We start from the raw sequence: 19,748 nt of genomic DNA on the forward strand, positions 1-19,748 counted from the left end.
CCGGGCAGGGTGGGGACGGAGCCGCTCACCCCTTTATCGGGCTGGGCTGCCATAAAGCCGGGGCTGTTTGCATCCGCTTTGTCTCCGCGTTAACTTTTAACCACGGTGGCTTTTCTTCTTCACTGCCACCATCGCACCCTGCATGTGGTGGCCCTTTTTGGGGACTGTGGTCCCCCCCAGTTTGTTCCCTGCCTGCTCCCTGTGTGCTGGCAGCACGATGGGGACCATCCTGCCTGCATCCCGCTCCTGCCAGCGTCTTGGGTGCCTCCAGCAGTGAATGGTGGATGGGGGCAGAAAGGCCATCACAGCCCCGGGGAATGTGCAGCCCCTGCCATGCCAGGCTGCTGTCTGCCTGCCCGCACCGCTGCCTGCACCGCTGCCTGCACTGCTGCCTGCACTGCTGCCTGCCCCAGCCCCCTCACTGCTGTGATGCAGAGCAGCCGCCAGCCTCGATGGGTTTGGCAGCAAAGCAGCTCAGCTGGAGAAAAGCCTCCAGCGCTGGAGTGACCCACTAACCTTGTTCTTCTTAAAAATGCATGAAATGCAGGCAGCTGCCTACGGGGACTCGCACACGGGCGCTCGCTCGTGTTTTCGGTGCTGCACCCACGCAGCCGGGCTGGGCAGCGGCTGAGCCCGGGGGTGCAATGCTGCAGTCGGTGCCCAGAGTTGGGGGTATCTGCAGGGGGGGCTCTGCTCTCCCTTTGCTGGTGCTGATTGATGCCCCGTGTATCCATGCGTGCCTCAAAGAGCTGCCCCTGCTCTGGCCAGTGCCACCATGGGGTCCCATGGGGGACACAAGGGGGGTGGCAGGATCCCGCTGCCGAGGAAGGTGAGGGGGCTCACCCCATCCCCTGGCTGCCATCACAGCCCTGACCTCATTTCTCTCCAGCTTCTCCATGTCTTTAATACACCCCAGCCAGATGGCTGCGAGCCGGGGGCAGAGGGGGGATGGCGGCTCAGCCCCACGGGGGTCACAGTATTCCTGGTGGGTGCTGCACAGCCCCGACGTGGCTGGTGCCTGGGGGGAGACACGTCCCCGCTGCCCCGGCAGGGGTTAATAGACATCTCTCACATGCGGCTGACTTAATTTCAGTCTCGTTTGCATAGCTGATTTGGTGGCTGCATCAATTTAGCTGTTGTGCTAAAGACACGGGTGGGGAGTATTTGTAGATGCTCTGGGCTTTCCCCAGTGTCCCATTGCGGGCACCTTGGGGTGCACGGGCACACCCAGCAGTGCCGTGAGCCCAGGCCATGGCAGGAGCAGCAGAGGATTTGCAGGATTAACGTTTTGCCTTTTTTTTTTCCCTCTGGTTGCAATCCTGTTTTAAGAAGAAGAAACAAAACGCAGACCCCAACAGCTGCGATGGCTGTTAGCCCGGATTGAATAAACCACGGTGGCGGGAGATGGAGCAGCTTCACCCCCTGCTCGCTCCCTGCCGGCACCGGGAGCTGCCTCCCCATCCCCTTCCCTCCCATCGCCTGAGCTCCCGGCCTCGCTGCCTCCCCATCCCCTTCCCTCCCATCGCCTGAGCTCCCGGTCTCGCTGCCTCCCCATCCCCTTCCCTCCCATCGCCCGAGCTCCCGGTCTTGCTGCCGTGTCCCCCAGCACAGCCGCGTTCCCACCGGGAGGAGGGAGGAAATCACAGGGGGCAGCGAGGGGGGCGTTTCTGAGCCCTTCTGGAAATCCCTGTGGCTTCCTCTGGGGTCTCAGCTCTTGTTCACCCGGCAAAGTTGGGGAAGAGAGTGAATCACGGACGAGAAACCGCATCTCTCGTCCCGTTGCTGCCCACGGGTGTGAGTGTGCGTGGGTGCACATGCGTGTGGTTGTGCACATGTGTGTGGTTGTGCACACGGGTGTTCACGGGTGCACACACGTATCTACATGCATGCACCCAGGTGTGCACACACATGCACACACACACACACACACGCACACACGCCAGGTGGCAGAGGAATCAGTCTCTGACTCCTCCAACTAATTAACATAAATTGACACTGACTAATTAACCGTCCTGCCTCATTAGAGCCTGGGTGCCGCATCGCTGGGAACAGCAGGCAGCCGAGCCCTCGCTCTCGAAGCACCGTGGCCACTCTGCCCATGCCAGGCACCAGCCACCCCCGGTCCCCCCTACAGGGACTGTCCCCACCCCTGTCCCCATCCCGCAGCCATCGCCGAGGCTGCTGGCAGCGATAATGAGCTCGGTTCCTAATCCACTTATTTCTGGCTGGCGCAGAGGGCTGGTGACAGCCTGGCATGCGGTGACCCCCCTGGCCCCCACGTCTCCGTCCCCTGGGGCAGATGGGGGGACCGAGACACTGGGACTGTGCGGGGAAAACCCTGGTGATCTCAGCCGGGAGTGATGCCATGGAGGGCGGGTGTCACCGTCCCTGCTCCATCCCTGCAGAGGAGGTTGAATCTGGAAGAGGAGGTGACACTGCCAGCGTCACCCGCCCTGCAGCAGGGTGGCCCCGGGGGGAGCAGCAGTGATGAGCAAACCCTGCATCAGCCAGGCAGGGAGATAAGGAGCCCTTCCCAGTCCGGGGGCAGGGGACCGCTTTAGGGCGTGGGGGTGCAGGGACAGGTCACCCCAGCACGGTGACACCCTCACTGCCGCTCTGCAGGAGGAAGGAAAGCGAGTTTCTCGCTTCCCTCTTCGCTAAAGGCTCTGGTGTGGCTTGCTCGGGAAGCGGGGGCCCTGCACAGGTCTCATCCTGCCCCCGCACACCTTTGTCCTCCGCCGGCCCCCCCAGGCTTGCCGGTGCACGCCGCTCCCCCGGGGCTGAGTCACGGCTCCGCATGCCCAACCGGTTTGGGGGAAACCCTTGGGCTCAGCGTGGGAACGGGCTGACGTCAGCGCAGAGCGGCACGGAGCGCGGCCGGCCCCGCCGAGCTGCCCGCGGGACCCCCGCCTCCCAAATACAAGGGGTGGGGGGCTCAGCACCGGGGGGTGCGGGTGCTCCTGGAAAGCTCCTGCTCGTCCCCACCAGCAGCTCTGTGTGCGCCGTGGATTAAAAACTGGGTCAGCGGTAGATCCCCAAAAGTGATTGCAGTCGGGGAATTGCCGCTCCCCGGGGGGAAGACTTGCTCCGCTCGATGCCTTTACCGCTGAGCTGGAAGAAAATGGCTGGTGAAACACAGATCCCCCATGCAATCACCCCACCGAGCCGGGTCGCTCCTGCAGCGGTGCCAGGGCCACATCCCATGGGGAGGTTGGGGACAGGAGGGCACAGGGTTGGGGACACTGTGGCAGGGCCAGGTCAACCCATTGGGGAGAGCGTCACAGGGAGGACAGACAGTCCTGGCACGGCGGGGAGAGCTGGGAGCACTGGGTGCGTGGAGACGGGGATGTGCGTGGGGTGGATGTGGGGCTGGGAGGAGGCAGAACGGCTGCGGCAGCGCCGGTGCCGGGGGGCAGGAAACGGGGCGGCAGCGTGGCCGGGGCAGGAAGGCGGCCGGAGCTCCGGGGTCGGCGGAAAAGTGGTGGAAAGGCCGGGGAGCCGCGGCGGTGGCGGCCGGAGGAAGCTCGGCCCCGGCGAGGGGCTGTCCTGGTGCACAGGTGTCCCATGGGTGCTGCACAAAGGGGCACCGGCCGTGGGACCGAAACTCCCCCGGTGCTGGGAAAGGGCCGTTCCTGGGCTGCGAACGCCCGTGGGGCTGCAGGTCGTGGCGTGTCCCGCAGCAGCCGCACGCTGGGACCTGCAGCCCCGTGCTGCAGCGTGGGAGATCCTGCAACTGGTTCTGCTCCGCTGCCGGCCGGGATGCTCAACCCAGCACGTCCGTACCGGGGACAGGACCCCCGCGACACCCCTGCTGCTGCCATGGGGCGCCTGGCTGGGGTCTGACCGAGAAAGTGGGTCCCCCAGGGACATAGGGTTGGATTTGGGGGTACTTATTGCTCTTTTGACGCCCCAAATGGCTCAGCAGGGCTCAGACTGCGCAGTGCCCAGGATGGGGCCACCGCAGAGCCCAACACCCACCCAGGAGGTGGGCGACCTGCCCAGCTGTCGCTGCTCCCCTCTCGTCCCCAGCTCTCAGGAAATGTCGCCGCACCCTCTGAAGTCTCCATTCATCACCTCAAGCATTTCCAGCCCGGCTCACTGAGGTTATTTATCTCAGACCCAGAGTGATGCTGCAGGGAGGGGACGTCCCCTTGGCGGGGTCTCAGCCCAGTGACCCCCCCTGTGATGCAAACCAGGCTGGAGTGGTGGGAGCTGCCGGGTCACGGCGGTGCAGGGGTTGGAGCTGTTAAATATTTATAGCCGCTGCTGGAGCCGCTTGGGTAAAATGGCAGCGGAAGCGGCGGGAGGGATGACGGGACGGCTCTGCTCCCCTGCGATCCATCTGGCCCCCGCGCTGCTCCCTGCATTGTCGTGCTGCGAGTCGCCATCTGCTCCCCACAGCCCCCACGGGGACCGCGCAGCGCTGCGGCGGGGCCGTGGGTGCCGCAGGCGGCGTCTGCTCCTCCGCACGAGTGCGATGAGTTTGGCAGCCTCGGGTGATGAGCAGAGGACCAGGAGAGGTTTAGCGGGTTGGGGTCTGGCCCCACTGTCCCAGCTCCCAGGTCCCCACCGTGGACTTGTTCAGATGAGAAAATGAGGGCGTGTGTGTGTGTGTAATTGCTAATGAGGATGTGCATATGCTAATTCAGGGCTGCCAATTACGGCAGGTCTCGCCGGCTCGGGACGGGGCCTCGTGGGCCGTGTCCTGCCCCGGTTTTGGCCAGGGGAGCCCCGGGCAAGGTCGGGCAGCAGCGAGGGCAGCGGTGGCCACCTTGGCTCGCGACCTCCGGGATTTGGGTGCCCAGGCCCCATGGAGACCCCATGGAACCCCCACATCAGGTCCTGGGGTGCTGCTGAGGGGTCCCTGGGGAGCAGGGATGTTGGTGGGATGGGCACTGGGACGATGCTCCCACCTTCCCCCTGTGTTTTTTTTCCTCCCTTGATCTCACACAAAACCTGCCGCAGTGTGAGGTGGCAGCGGGCAAACGAACCCTTAATTAGCCACTTTAGGGATTTGGCTTTATTAATGGCATAAATGATTATTAAGGAAGAGTTAAAGCTACCAGCCTCCAGATAAAGGACGAAAGGGCCCAGCTGGGCTTACCTACCCAGGCTGGGACCTTTGGCTCCGTGGGGTGTTCCTGTCCCACCCCAGCAGCAGCTGCTGGGTGCTGGATTCCCCAGTGCCCCAACCAGGGACAGGCCGGTGTTTTTGGGGGGATGAGGAGGAGTTGGGGGTGTCTGCAGTGTCCATCCCCCATCTGCGCCCAGCTGGGCTGGGACCAGCTGGGAACCGGCTGGACGGAGGTCCCGAGAACGGGGATGCGGGCGGCAGATGTGGCCTCCCAGGAATGTCGGGACGGGCTCTTCGGGGAAAACAGCCACTTCCCATCAGCCGCGACCGCTGGGAAGCGGCAGGGGAATTCCCGGCAGGCAGCGAGAGGCCGACGCTTGTCCCCTGCATGTGTGCCCCATTTCGGGTCTGCACTAGGGAGCGCTCAGCCGTGCCCCCAGCAATGCCAAACCCTGTGGGTGTTTCTGCCTGGCTTTTTGCTCCGTGACCCACCGACACAGCCGTTATCCTGGGGTCCTGTCCGTGGGGACACACTGGGACAGGTCCCCAGCACACGTGGGCTCCTTATCCCCGCTGCCCTCCTGGTTTCTCCCCGGCAGCTGCCCCGTCCCGCTCGGTGCAGGCGGGACGGCTGCCGAGCTCGTTAGGCGCAGGTGTGGGATTAGTCATAATTGCCTGCGCTTTGATGTCCGTAACCTCCTCCCCGAGGGATACTCGTTACCTGCAGCAAACCTGTGCCTGGCATCTGGCTGTTAATCCCGGGATTAGCAGGCTGGGGAGGGCGGCAGATGGAGCCTGGCCAGGCCGGGACCCCCGGGGCACAGCGCTGCCCGTGGGATGGGACCCATTTGGGTTGCCCGGAACCCCTGGCGTCACCAAAGCAACTGTGTCCCCAGTGAAGCCACCTCCAGGGAGCTGCTCGCAGGGGGAATTCCCACCCGGGATCTCCCCTGGGACATTCGCCCCTTGTAGGCCCCCGGGAAAGCCCCTGTGCTCTCGTATGGGAGGATTCAAGGGAAATGAGAAGTGTCCCCGGGTCCCCAGCACAGCCCTTCCCAGCTGCAGGAAGAGCCTTTTCTGGGAATCCAGCAATCCCCCTGTCCAGGCAAGGTCCCTGTGAGGAGGGGGGGCACCCATGGGGCTGGGTCACGTTGCTGGATCCGGGGGGCACCTCCAAGCCCTCCCAGCATGATTTGGAGCCTCAAAACCACGGCCAAGGTGGCTGCAGCTTGGCCACCCACTCCGTGGGGTTCCCCACTCTGCCCGGCTTCTTCTAGCCCCCAAAATACCTGCAGTGCACTCAGGCTGGGGAAAAGAGAGGGGGGGAAGCTGCGGGGAAGGAGAGTGCCCCACAGCTGCGTGTTAACCTCAGGGTCCCCGCTCAATGGGAGGAAGGAAATCCTCATCCTCGGGAAAGGCTGGATGCGGCCGTTTCCTCCTGCCCTGCTGGGGAGGGGGCCGGGCCACAGGCACACCCGCCCGCGGCGCCCCGACATCCACCCCCCCCCGCACCCCAGTCAGGAGCCCCGTCCGGAGGCCGGATCTGGCCTCGCCTGGGTGACACGAGAGCCGGGGGAGAGGCTGGGGGGGCTCCATCCCCCCAGGACCTGCTGGCGGTTCTCGGGGGGGCTTCTTGCAGCTTCCCACGCCACGAGCCGGACAAGCGCCTCTGCCCCCCGGCTTCCCCACGCGTGGGTGCACACTCGCTCTGTCCCCGTCCCCTCGCACCCCGGTGCCGGTCGTGGGTGCGGGGGGGGACACAGTCCCGCGGGGCTCAGCGACCCCCAGCCCCGCAGGGCTCCCTGCCAGCCCCGGGCCCCGTTCTTCCCGTTCGTCCTTCCTCTTCCTCGCCCTTCGCTGATGACAGACCGGCGAGTGGCGGCGGTGGCTCCGCTCCCGATGGCCTTTGGCCCCGCTGTGCCGGGTGCTGGGGGCTGGCAGCGACACCGAGACCCCCGCGCCGTGCCCGGGGTCACCTCGCTGGCGTGGCCGGGCACGGCGTCCCGTCCCCTCGCCCGGTGCACCGGGACGATGCGCTGCAGGGGCCGGTCCCGCTCCCCGCGCGGTGTTTGATTTCCAGCCGGGCCCGGTTTCGTTCGCAATCAAGTCCCGGGGCGGATGGGGCTCCCGGTGGCGCTACCGGGTTCGCGGCGAGACCGGCACCGGGAGCGGCCGTGCGCTCCCCGGGCGCCCCCTGGCGGCGGCGGCGGGGCGCGAGAGCGGAACAAAGGCCGGATCTGGTAACGGCGGCGGGAGCGGCGGGAGCCCCGCGACGAACAGGGACCCCAGCCCGGAGCCGGCACAGCGGCGGGCGCGGCCGGTGGCCCCGGCAGCGGGGACGGCGGCGGCTCTGGGCCGGTCCCGCTGCTCCCGGGCCCCCGTCACCGGGTGCAGCGCTGTGCCCCTGCCCTTCCTCCTCCTCCTCCTCCTCCTCGCCCGGTGATGTCACCCGCTCATCCCCCCCCCGGGCGGACCTGCCGGGCGGGTTGGGCAGGAGAAACGGCAAAGCGGGGGGGGGAACACGAACCTGCTCACAGAACCGCAAAGCGGGAGCTGCCGGAGCCCCCCCGGCCTCCCCAAATCCATGCCGGGTCCCCTCAAACCAGCAGCCACACGGGCTGTGGGATTGCAGCAGTTCTGCCATAGCAATTAATAATAAACCCCCCATTTCAGTGGAACAAGGCAGCTTTCCCCTCCAAGCACAGAGCACAGGGGGTGCAGGAGGCGCTTTGGGGTCCCCAGCAGGGATGGGACCAGGACTCGTCCCCTCTGTGAGCTCCGACATCCCTGTAACCCTCATCTTCCCATTGGAGCTCCAGCAGAAGCAGCAGCGTTTGCACCTCCCCAAACTAAGCACCCTTGCTAAAAATCACTCCTCTCAAATACAAATGGGAGGCCGTCTTCTCTGGGGATTTTACCAGAAAATAAACACGCAAACAACCGTTGGGAGTAAAAAAATATGTTTTTTCCTTTTAATTACATCAGTTATCAAAGAAAAAAAAGCAGTGGTAACAAAAATACAAAGCTCTGAGGGTTCCTTGTTTTGTTTGTTTTGTAATAAGCTGAGCATCAGTGCAATTGTTTTAATTTAACTTCTGCTCTGAGTCTCTGCTGGCAGAATACGAGTAGGCTTTGCCCAGCACCAGACGGTCACGCAGCAGCTTGAAGAAGGCGTAGTAATTGCTGAAGAGGATCAGAGCCAGCGAGATAGTCTGGTGCCACTTCTCTGAAGAGATCAGTGAGTAAAGCTGGTAGAAGATGACGGCTCCTTCCAGCAGGATCAGGATGTTGAGGATTCTCAGTGGTTTGCTGAAAAAAAACTGTAGGAGAGAACATAGTAAGTCACAGAGCGAGGTCAGGCCCTTCGGGACGTGTTTGTGGTGGGATGTGTGGGGCAGAGGATGGGGAGGATTCCTCTGGAGACACATCTACCCACACAGGCTCTGCAGAGAGCCCCTGTTTGCACGGACCACTCACTCTTCTGAGCTGTGGGTGTAACGCAAGCCACTGTACCAAACCCTGCACACCCCACGGGCAGCTCTTGGGCTCGGAGAGCCAGCTGGGGCACAACGAGAGGCTGGGGACAAGGGGACTGTGATCCTAATGAGACAATACACCCCCAGAAAAGCAGATGGGACCTTACGTGGAAGCGGAAGTGTGAGACGTCCGAGGGCACCGCCACGTTGTAGTGACCCACAGCTTTGTACACGTTCTTGGAGTGTTTCACCAACACTCCCTGTGGCCACATGCACTCCTCTGTCCACCTGCGGGGAACAAGCACAGAGCTCTCATTTCTCCCTCCACAGCCGCCGCCGCGGTACCGAAGCGCCATCATTTCTGAGGGCAGAGTTTGGCCCGCCGAGGGATGGAACCATGGCAGTGACAAATGGCAGTGACCTGGGGACAGGAGCAGCAGACGCCTTGCCAAAAATCAGATCTGCTTACTGAGCGTGGGAGTGGACAGTACAGATAGTGTCTGTCACATTGTCTTTAACAAAACACATTGTTTTTGACAAAACCAGGCTCTCTTTTAGTGAATTTGCCTGTCAGCTAAAGCCTTCTTATTAGCTGCTTTCCGGAAAGCCAGATACACGTTTTGGTAACATAGCAATGGAATGCGAGGTCACTGATAAGAACGGATATACATCTCACCAGAGGGGCAACGAGAAACAGGTGACCAAAACTGACTAAGTGATTATACCATCCCATTCACGTGATATTTCATATAAAAGTGGGAGATCACGAGGATCTCATCCCTTTTCCTTATGGCCGACGTTAGGAGAGGACCTTGTGAGTCGTCCCTGAGAACTGAGGCCAGTGACAGACTGAATCCAGCTCCGGCTGGCTGCAGAGTCCAGTCCAGGACTTCGGGTGCCGGCTCTGCAGTTGCTGGGACTTTCAAGATTGGTTTTGTATATTTTGTATTATTTTCTCTATTTTTATTAGTAGCATTAGTAAAACATTTTTAATGTTTCCAACTCTTCTTTCCCTCCCGATCGCCTGTCCTGAGTGGGAAGGGGGAAGAAGGATGGGCTGACGGGGGAGGCGCGGGGAGAGGGTTAACAATACATCTGCCACGGTTCTATTGTCACCCTGCAATCAAAGCCAGGACACACCATGTGTCACCAACAACTCTGCTTTCATTTTCCTTGTGTTTTAGCAACAAGAGGTGGCTGGAAAGCCGAGCTCCCCATCCAGCCTCTGCTGGTGCCAGCAGACACGCCAGCTCAGACAAAACTCCAGCCCCGGGAGCGCGTTCCTTACTGATGCTGCAGCACGTTGGAGCAGAGGGCAGGATCGACCTTCTGCCAGCAGCCCAGGTGCGCTGCGGCTTTGTGGAGCAGGTCACAGTAGCGCGCGGGCAAGAGGTACTGCATCAGGATCACCGACGTGCTGATGGAAACCAGGAGGAAAAGCTCACACGACCAGCGTTTGTCATAGTACTGAGTGTTCTGCGGGGGGGACAAGAAGAAAGGGTGACATGTTTGGACAGCCTCACCTAATGATGCCATCAAAACACAAAGCTCTCAAGCAGGTAAAACGAGGGATATTCACGGAGTTATTAATCCTGCTTGAAAAAGAAGCGCCTACATAGGACGGCTGCTGCACCACTCCTGAACCCACCATGGAGAAACATTTATGCTGTTACCACCTTTTACCAAAACAGGGAGAGTTCCTGATGCTTCCTGGCTCAGCTGATCACGGTGGGAGCACCAGCCCCGCAGGGGAAGGGGACTTGGGCTCATCCCTGAGGTCTGACATTCACTGCGAGACTTTTGTCTCATTCTACAATGTATTAGTAGCTCAAATAAAACAGCTATGAATTCTAATAAGGTCCATCCTCTTGCATATTGCCTGCCTTATTGAAGTCAATCAGTCCTCTGTCAGCTGGAGTTTAAGCAAAGCCAAACCTAGATGGTTTTGCTTCTTACTTTGTACAAGGCCTCTGTAAATGGGTTTGACATGGCTGCCTGTGCACAGAGACCAGCTTTGACCTCTCCCACCTTCCAGCTCAGCGAGAAGCGAGAATCAGAACCAGATCTCCCCCATTGCCCACAACCCTCCCCAGCCAGCCCTGAAGCTGGAAAAGCCACATCTGCACGAGTGGTGGCCCCTGCTCACCTTCACAAACCAGACGGGCACAAAGGCCACGTAGTAGGCACTGAGCATGGAGCTCACCAGCACCTCCTTCATCCGCCAGTTAAAGTCCATTTTCAGGTATTCCACCTCGTTGCGGATGAGGTCTGGGGAGAGGCAGCAGGCGTGCGTGGGCATGGCCTCCATGCCGTACATCTGGCGCGTGTGCTGCTTCCAGGTCTCCTTGAGGACGCTCAGGTAGTCCCTGCCCCTGGACGTCACCTCGCCTGTGTCCCTGGGCCCGATGTTGGCCACCTGGGAGAAGAGGCCGGTCTTGCGCAGGTCACAGTTCAGCTGAAGGAAGGGAATGTACATGCCGAACCTGGAGCAGCAAAGCGCAGAGAGGTGGTGACTTCCTTGCAAGCTCCCCAGGCAAGTGTCTGCCGGCAGGAGATCAGCGTTTCAATCACATCCCCCTCCTAGTTCCTGTATAAACTCTAGAAAGGAGCTTCACCCATCTCAAACACAAGCATCACATCTCAGATCTTTATGAGACGCTTCCTCCTGCATCTACTAGAGAGAAGGGAGCTATTTCCAGTGTTAACTGGAAATAAAACTGGTTTCCTTTGGTTAGTTAACATGAAGCAGAGCAACTGTTTGATTCGCTCCACCTGGCAGAGGCACCAAAGGACTAAGGCAAACCGCAGGCACGGGTTCTCAGAACACCATCAGGAAAGCACACAATCCTTTTCAGACAATGTGAGCAATCTAAGAACTATAATTAATGCTTATATTAAAGCTGAAATACAGGTAAATGTTAAAGACATGCCCTGCCACCAAGAAGAAATATCATGCAGCAACAGGGAAAAGTTCTGTTCCCAGGTGTGTTTCTTTACTCTCAGGCTTCAATTCAACTGAGCAACACCCACTGAAGGAAAATTAGAAATCACACATAAGTGACAGAAGAAATACTTACGGGTAACACAGGAACAGGAGATTAAGGAAAGAGTAGGTTCTGAAAAGGTGAATGATCGATCGACACAAACTCCAGCCTGTGCCAGTGAGAACAGCAAACCGAGTGATCACCAGGAAAGCCGAGCGCGGCAGTGAGACTTTGCCGCTCTGTGAAGCCTGCGGGGGGAGAAGAGAGAGCTGGGGAGAGGGGAAACAAATTCACTCTTCCTACAGAACCTTCTAGTTGAGACAGTAATTCAGAAACAATCGCAGAAGGACAGAGTCTCGAGCAAGGGTTTGAGATGCTCATTTCTGTTCTTCCCACTAGAAGCCATGCCCAGGTTTCTGACTTGGACATAGCACAAAGTTCTTTAGAAAAGGACAGAAGAGTCTGGAGCTGCAAAAGGGAGACACGGCTTTACATTTCGTCTGAGAGGACAGTTCTGAGATCTGCCTGGGGACTTTACCTCCTTCACAATAGCACCGATGAGCCGGCGTGCCAGGACGATCGTTGTCACCGTCAGCACGTTGAAGTCAATAAGATGAAAGTTCTGCAGTGACAAAACCAAAGTGATTCCACTTTCCATCAGGCAGCAGAAACACACATTCAACAGAGAAGTTCCTGAGTTATATTATTCTCTTCAGACTCACTTTTCCAGGATCAGAAAGAGAATACCAAGCAGAGAGCCAAAAAGAGTCACAGGAGCAACCCCCACCAGGGCTGTAAAGTCACATGCAGCTTATTTCAAACATATATTGGAAACTTTATGTCTAATGACCCAAGAGACAGTCTGTGCTTACCAGTGATGTGTGCGAAGGCGGGTGGGAGGGCGGATACCACCACACGGTTTTGTAGATGTTGATGTAGTGGACGAACAGAGCAACGAGATGACAGAAGAAGAGCTGGAGCTCGAACAGCACGCTGCGCTCCACGGGCAGCTCCGGGATCTTACAGTGCCGGAGGGGGACGACGGTCTGAGTAGCCAAAGGTGGGCTGGAAAGGCCTGTACCTGAACCGCTCCTGCCAAGGGGAACCAGAAGCCAGCGGTCACTTCCCCGGGATAAACACAGCGCTATCCACCAACCCCCCCCGCACGGACGGTAGAAATCAGTGGGTCTAATATTGACTGAATGAGAAACCTGAGCTATCACAGTCAATGTCTGCCACAAAACAAAAGCATCAGCGCGTCAAGGATGTCTGGGGTGACTGTTACAGGCAGATTAGAGAATCATTTTGGTTGAAAGAGACTCCCAAGATCATTGAGTCCAACCATTAACCCACTCCTGGCACTGCCCCATGTCCTGAGAACCTCATGTCCGTCTGTCCAACCCTCCAGGGATGGTGACTCCAGCACTGCCCTGGGCAGCCTGTTCCAATGCCCCACAGCCCTTTGGAGAAGAAATTGTTCCTAAATCCAACCTCAACCTCCCCTGGCGCAACTTGAGGCCGTTTCCTCTGCTCCTGGCGCTTGTTCCTGGGGAGCAGAGCCCGACCCCCCCTGGCTCCAACCTCCTTTCAGGCAGTTGCAGAGAGCGATAGGATGTGGAAGGCTGGATGTACCTGGTACGTGAGCGCACACCCGTGACAGAGGAACTCGTGGAGTGGCCGGAGCCGCCAGCAGCCCCGGGCTCGCAGAGGGGGTTTCGGCAGTAGGATGTCCGGTTAGGGCCTCGCCTGCCCCCTGCCATAACAACAGAAGGTGTGGAGTGTTGTCCTTCCAGGTGGCTTCTCTGCTGCTCACTGCGGGATTGTATCTTCAGTCCTTAAAACTGGAAGAAGATGATTTCTAATTAAGGCTCATCTGCTCACCACACCCTGCTGACCACTCGCACCGCCAGCCTGCAGCACAAGGCAGGAAAACGCAACTTTGCTCAACCTTTTTCTACATCTCCTGTGTTTGCCACGGGCTCTAGATGTGGCCCCCGATAGCTCCTGATGCTCCTGGGACAGGCAGCAGCTTGTTACGGCGCTGAAATCACTGAGAGTTAAAACTTAATGCACTCAGGCTGCCAGGGGAGCAGGGAGAAGGTTTTCATGCCTCTCTCCCAACTCAAGGCAGTTTACAAGGAATTTAATCTGCATCGCTGTGGTGTTTCCCTTGTTCTACAGGCAGAGCAAAACACTGACAGAGACGCTAAACAATTCGCCCAAAGGATTCAGTAAATTGGGGATACTACCTGGGTCCCCTTTTGCCCAATTTTGTGCTGGGTTCAAATATTCACAGCTCTTTTAAAAAACACACTGCAAAAGCACACTAACTGGCTTTTTCCTTCTTTGCTCCTTTAAGACAGCAAAAAAGATAAGTAGAATTTTTTGGGGTATTTGTTGTACGTTTGCATGGCACAGAGCTCAACAGGATGGTAGCCCCAAATTAGCTTTTCTAGTGCTTGCTTGACAGAGTTTAAACAATAATAATAACACTAAGGGTTTAAAAAACTTCTCTGGATGCTGTTTGACCTTAGGAGAGTCTCTAGAACTTAGAGAAAGGACACAGTGACAATACACCATTTGCTAGAAGTACAATTTGAGTGGTGAAGCTCGGATCAGGTCCTATCAGTTGCTAACGTTTCATTTTCTGATTGCTCATTTCCAGTTTGCATCACTTAGCAACCAGCACCCAGAACTCAAAAAAAAACCAAGCTGAAGGTTTAGCAACTGGTCTCAAACAAGTTTTAAAGCTTACACGGAGCTCCAGAGTTCTCCAAACTGCTGTACGAGTCACAGACAACAAGGGACAGGGTGCAGGGGGCTGCTAGACCCAAAAAAAGGCAAAGATAACCCCAAGCAGGTGCTACCACCTGGGACAGTGGGGCACAGAGGTGGCTGCAGGGCTGGGGGACCTGGGGGGGTCACAGAGCAAAGGGCACAAGCCCCAGAATGTGCCACAGCACAGGGTCCGTGTGACCTGGGGACACAAAGCAGCTGCTGGTGAACGGGGTTGGGGGCTGCACACAGGAAGCCCCAGGACACAACACAGGGACGAGGGGGCACCTGATGGTCAGGACCTTGCGGTGGGCGGGTGGAGACAGTGGGTTTGAGGTGTGGGACACCATGATGAGAGTCTGAGAGGGAAAAGCGGTAGGATCAAAGTGTTGGGTCTGGGGGGGGGTACACGTGGGAGCTCCGGGAGAGCAGGTTGGGGGCTGTGGGGGCACCGGCCAGGGGGTGAGGGGTCTGCAGAGGGTCAGGGAGGAGCCATGAACACTCCGGGGTGCAGGCAGGGGGTGCAGGGGAGACACGGGCAGTCTGGGGCACAAGCAGGGCCACAGGGGCTCTGGGAGGACCGGGGGCTGCCGGAGGGCAGGGGGTCCAGGGCACAGCTGTGCCGGAGCCCCCGGAGCTGCGGGCCGGGCCGCAGGGGAGTCCCGGCGCTGCGGAGACCCCCCGGGGCACGGGGGAGCACGGGGTTGGGGGCTCCGGCAGCACACACCGAGGCTGCGGGGAGGAACGGGGCCCAGGGGCGGCCCCGGGGTACCCCGGGGGCTCCGGGCCAGGCCGCGGCCCGGGAGCCGCCCCCTCACAGCGGCGGGGCGGAGCGGGGCCAGCTGCGGGCTCCCCAGCGCCCCGCCCGCTCCCCCAGCGCCCGCCTCGGCACCCCCCCCGCCACCCCGTTCCCCCGGGGCCGGTGCCCGGGCCGGTCCCGCCGCCCGCTCCCCCTCACCCATCGCCGGCCGCCGCTCAGCGCCGCGCCGGGCACAATATGGCGGGCGGGGCCTGCGGCGCGACGGCGGCCGGCAGCGGCCAAACCTCCTGCGGGACGCGTGCGCGCTGCCCCTCCGGCCCCTCCCACGGCGCCCAAACCCCGCCCACATCCCCGCCCCTCGCCACGCCCCCCCACCCCCCCAGGCATCGAAGCCCTTAGGGGCATTTTGAGGCACCGCCAGACCCCCCCATCGCCCCCCAGCACCGCCCTTAGGGCACAACCCCCCCCACCTTCCCATAAACAGCAGCGAGAAACGAGAGAAAAACCTCACGCCTTAAAAAGCCAAAACCCCAATATTTTCAACATTAAAGCTTTATTACAGGGAATGACTAATGGTTTTCAACATCTGCTGAACGCTCCTCGCTAAATACCAGCCAGGCAGGAGCTCGCCAGCTTCCTATGCGAGTTATTTTAGTGCTGTGATTCACCTTGATCAGTTTTCACCATCTTTACCGACCACTCGCAGTGTTTTTCATCGATTTCCTTAACTGGTGGGTGTTTGGTGCTTCGGGACAGATGGAGCGTTATACAATCCTGAGAACAGGAGGCAAAGTCACCTCTAAAATTAATGAACTTCCACAGGGCCAATCTTTGGCTTTCTGCTCATTTTGAAACCTTCATTGTGCAGAGACATCAAACACCAGGAGTATCCAGACACCCGTGGTTTTAACCACATCTTCCAGGTATAACTGTGAAGGTGACAGGTAGGATGTAGCAATGTCAGGCTGAAAACAGGTTTAGCTTCTGTGACACCACGCACGATGGTCACATTTGGTTCTAAAGCCAGCGATAAAAGTAACAACTCCATTAGAAAACACTTTAAATCGCCACCCAGCTGCTGCTCTCCAGGCTCTGAGGATGCTCCGGTGTTCCCAGCGCTCACCACGAGCTGCCAGGTTCCTATTTCCCAACCACGGCAAAGCAAATGGCATCTTAACCAGGTTCCTTTAGCAGACCTGAGATCGGCTCCTTGGAGATTCATCCCGCTTTGCAAAAGGAGCAAAACAAGCACGGAAACAAACATTTCTATTAAAACATATGGTAGCGGTGGAAGGCTCAAGCTTCCTGAGTAGAAAAAGAGGAATAATGTCTACATTTGAGATGGGAGCTCCCACGGGCCCCGACCAGCCTGCAGAGATTCCTCCCCCTCAAAGCTTCCAAACGGGGCATGTGTCCAACACCTCATCCGAGATGTTCTAGAGGTTTTTCAATTAAAGAAGAATTTCCCCAAGCCCCGTCTTCCTCCCCAAAAGCACCATATGTACTTGTTCCCCGCAGCCACAGGAAAAGCTGTGTTAGCGGCATCGCAGCTCCCAGCAGACAGGTCGCAGCTGGTCCCTGCTCCTCTGGGGACATTTGGAGGGTCTGTCACAGGCTGTGCAATCACCCTTTGCCCAGGAGTTCTTGAGGAGAGCAGCGGTACGGGGTGAGGAAGGGAAGATGTGCACGTTTAAGTTGTTTTTCTTGGCTCTGTTCCTTGACAGATGCTCTCATACAAATTTAAAAACTCATCCTGTACAAAAAGAGTCGTCTGCTTTAACAGCCGAACGGGGAATCCAGCTGTGCTCTTAAACCCAGATTGCCAAAAATGGAATGAAACAGAGGCCTATATCGAGGTAATATCTTAGTCTTACTGAAAGCACAGTGTTTTAAGTCAAACATAAAACCAGCGTGGGGAAGCTATAAAGGAAAGCTTGTAGCCCTTTGCTTTATTTAATAGTCTGAACAGCAACTGGAATGGGGTGCGACAGGGACAGGTGTGGGGACATCCCTGCAGCAGCAGCCGGAGCCCGTTTCACACTCCTGTTGCTGTCCAGGCCACTATGAACCACTGTGCACGGTGAGAACTCACCAAGGAAGCGTGAAGTCCAGGTCTGTACCAGCTCCAAGCAAATCCAGCCCGAGGATTTAAACCAAAGGAGCTGCGGCCGTTCCAAACAAGGGCCAGAGCAGCCGAGAGGGTGTTTCTAGAGACAAACTTCTGAAAAAAACAGGATTTTTGGGAAACATTTCCATGGAGGAGACGTGGCTGCTGATGTACATCACACTGTACAGTACCAGGGACAATCTTGTTTATGGTCTTTACCAAAATCCTACATATAATAAGATGTGGATTAGGCCTTTGGGGAAATTGGGAGGGGAAGGATCAGTGGTGCTTGTCAGCTCAGAGCCAGCAGAATCCAACCTCTGCGGCCAGGGCAGGAGGAAAGGGAAGGTTATTCGGGTGACTCTGACTTCAGTGCTCAAAGGAATCTCTACCCCTCACCAACTTCAGTCCTGTATCACCCCCGGAACGTCTGGCTAATTAGAGCATCTTTGAGAGACACATTCAAACGCCAGTGGCTATTTTGGGATCTCAAATTAGCTTCCGCAGACTCGGGGCTAAAATCTGAATGCAGCAACGCTATGAGAGGGAGGAAGATACTTGATGCAGGGCACGTTTTCAAAATATTTTTTAACATATACAGTTATTTCAATATATTGAATTTACATTCCTCCATAACATTAGAATCTTTCACATAAACATGCAACAAATGCAATGCACAAGCAAGCCGTACGACCCCAAAGGCAGCGTCACAAGATCCACTTCTATTGGTAAAAAACTGCATCATAATAGATGATTTCTATCAAATCTTTTCCACTTGATATAAAAGCTGTGCCTATTAAGAAAGAAATGGGAAAGATTGGTACATCACCATACAAATTGATGTTCCAATTACATTGTAAATGAAGATGCATTTGATAAACGGGCCACAAATCCCGACGTGTTGTGATTTCCCCCAGCAGAAAACTACAGATCCGATTTTCAACTTAAAAGTCAAAGAATTGAGGGTAATCTCGCTCAGTCGCAGCATTTCCACACGTTATCGCTTTCTTGTTCCTAATACTGCTAAGATAAGAAAAGCTCGTTTGGTGGCTTTATAATTCTATACAAAATAAGACTTATGTCCTTCTGTGTCCTACGCACAGGGCTTCTCACGCTTTGCTTTTGAAGCCATTAGACTCCTTCACCCTTTCTTTCTTTGTTCTTTTATTTATGGAGCTCAGACTTGCAGTGATCTCCAGATTTGAGAGAAAGTCATTAGCTGTCCCCAAAAGAAACGCTTACGGCCGCTTCCCCTGGGCCTGGGGGAAGATGTGTCCTTGCTGTGTAAGCAGGTCACCCCGCTGAAGCGTGATAATGTCCCCAGCCAAGGGACTGTGCGGTTTGCAAACACTCGTGTGCATTTATTAAGGTATTTTTTGGAGTAGCAGCAAATCAGAAGGCAGAAAGGGACTTGGGGGTACTAATGGACAGGAAGCTCAACATGAGCCACCAGTGTGCCCAGGTGGCCAAGAAGGCCAATGGTGTCCTGTCCTGTATCCAAACCAGCGTGGTCAGCAGGCCAAGGGCAGTGATCCTTCCCCTGTGCTCTGCATTGGGGAGGCCACACCTGGAGTATTGTGTTCAGTTCTGGGCCCCTCAGCTCAGGAAAGAGATTGAAGTGCTGGAGCGGGTCCAGAGAAGAGCAACAAGACTGGGGAAGGGACTGGAACACAAGCCCTATGGGGAGAGGCTGAGGGAGCTGGGCTTGTTCAGTCTGGAGAAGAGGAGGCTTAGAGCTGAGCTCAGCACTCTCTAGAACTACCTGAAGGGCAGTTCCAGCCAGGTGGGGATTGGGCTCTTCTCCCAGGCATCAGCAATAGGACAAGGGGGCACGGGCTTCAACTCTGCCCGGGGAAATTGAGGCTGGAGATCAGAAAGCAATTCTGTGCAGAGAGAGTGGTCAGGATTGGAATGGCTGCCCAGGGAGGTGCTGGACTCACTGGCCCTGGAGGTTTTTAAACTGAGATTGGACATGGCACTTAGTGCCATGATCTAGTAAACGGACTGGAGTTGGACCAAGGGTTGGACTGGATGAGCTCTGAGGTCTTTTCCAACCCAGTCGATTCTGTGATTCTGTGAAATCAGTGGTACCAGAGCAGCCTTTAGATTTCCCCTCTCTCCTCAAATCCATTTAAAAAGCTCCTTTTCCACAGGATTTCGGTGGGAAAGCTTGATGCAGGTCACACAACGGAGCCTCCTCCACAGCGCGACCTCTGCAAGAGCATCAGCCACAGAACTGGCCTTTCGCGAGGGGAATTTATTTGTGGGGATAGAAAGCACGGCTCCAATTTAGCAGCTCAGATGGTGCCGCCCCCGCCTCCCACAGGGAACATGTCAGCAGAACTGTAAAATTCAACAAACTTACCCACTTGGTGTTGCCCCTGCTCATCTTCCCCCGAGTGATTCACCGCGACGTCCTCTTGGCTCCTGCAAATTGAAGGTATTTGTGAGTCTCTTTAATGGCAGCACAAATCAAAGAGAAAATAAAGAGCCCTGCATGCAATTACACAGGAAGGAAACATGCAACTTAAGCTGAGCTTTGAACGTTTCGCAGCAAATATCAATACTGGGG

General features: G+C 57.2%; 1 protein-coding gene across 2 annotated transcripts; it reads right to left on the reverse strand.

Moving 5' to 3' along the window:
* Positions 1-8,023: 8,023 nt before the first annotated feature.
* On the reverse strand, positions 8,024-15,380 carry TMEM39B (transmembrane protein 39B). 2 transcript variants are annotated; one of them, XM_082071623.1, is made up of 9 exons: positions 15,268-15,380; positions 13,167-13,375; positions 12,407-12,626; positions 12,073-12,156; positions 11,628-11,782; positions 10,697-11,033; positions 9,839-10,026; positions 8,718-8,838; positions 8,024-8,394 (listed from the first exon to the last, which is right to left on the reverse strand). In XM_082071623.1, exons 2-9 carry the CDS (start codon positions 13,292-13,294, stop codon positions 8,158-8,160), a joined length of 1,470 nt encoding a protein of 489 aa, XP_081927749.1. In that variant the 5' UTR covers positions 13,295-13,375; positions 15,268-15,380; the 3' UTR covers positions 8,024-8,157. The 2 variants fall into 2 exon arrangements, with proteins under 2 accessions (XP_081927749.1, XP_081927750.1); XM_082071624.1 differs by lacking the exon at positions 15,268-15,380 and adding an exon at positions 13,483-14,038.
* Positions 15,381-19,748: the final 4,368 nt, after the last annotated feature.

The sequence above is a fragment of the Streptopelia decaocto genome (assembly GCF_964273445.1).
Source record: "Streptopelia decaocto genome assembly, chromosome: 23".
Taxonomy (NCBI): domain Eukaryota; kingdom Metazoa; phylum Chordata; class Aves; order Columbiformes; family Columbidae; genus Streptopelia; species Streptopelia decaocto.

What these genes read in the sequence shown, in the direction of transcription:
- TMEM39B (XM_082071623.1), bottom strand. Translation starts at nt 13,294, where the DNA reads ATGGCAGGGGGCAGGCGAGGCCCTAACCGGACATCCTACTGCCGAAAC. An exon ending in TCGGTGCTATTGTGAAGGAG is followed by an intron (nt 11,783 to 12,072) that starts GTAAAGTCCCCA and finishes CTCCCCCCGCAG; the next exon opens with GCTTCACAGAGCGGCAAAGT. An exon ending in TCTCACACTTCCGCTTCCAC is followed by an intron (nt 8,395 to 8,717) that starts GTAAGGTCCCAT and finishes TCTCTCCTACAG; the next exon opens with TTTTTTTTCAGCAAACCACT.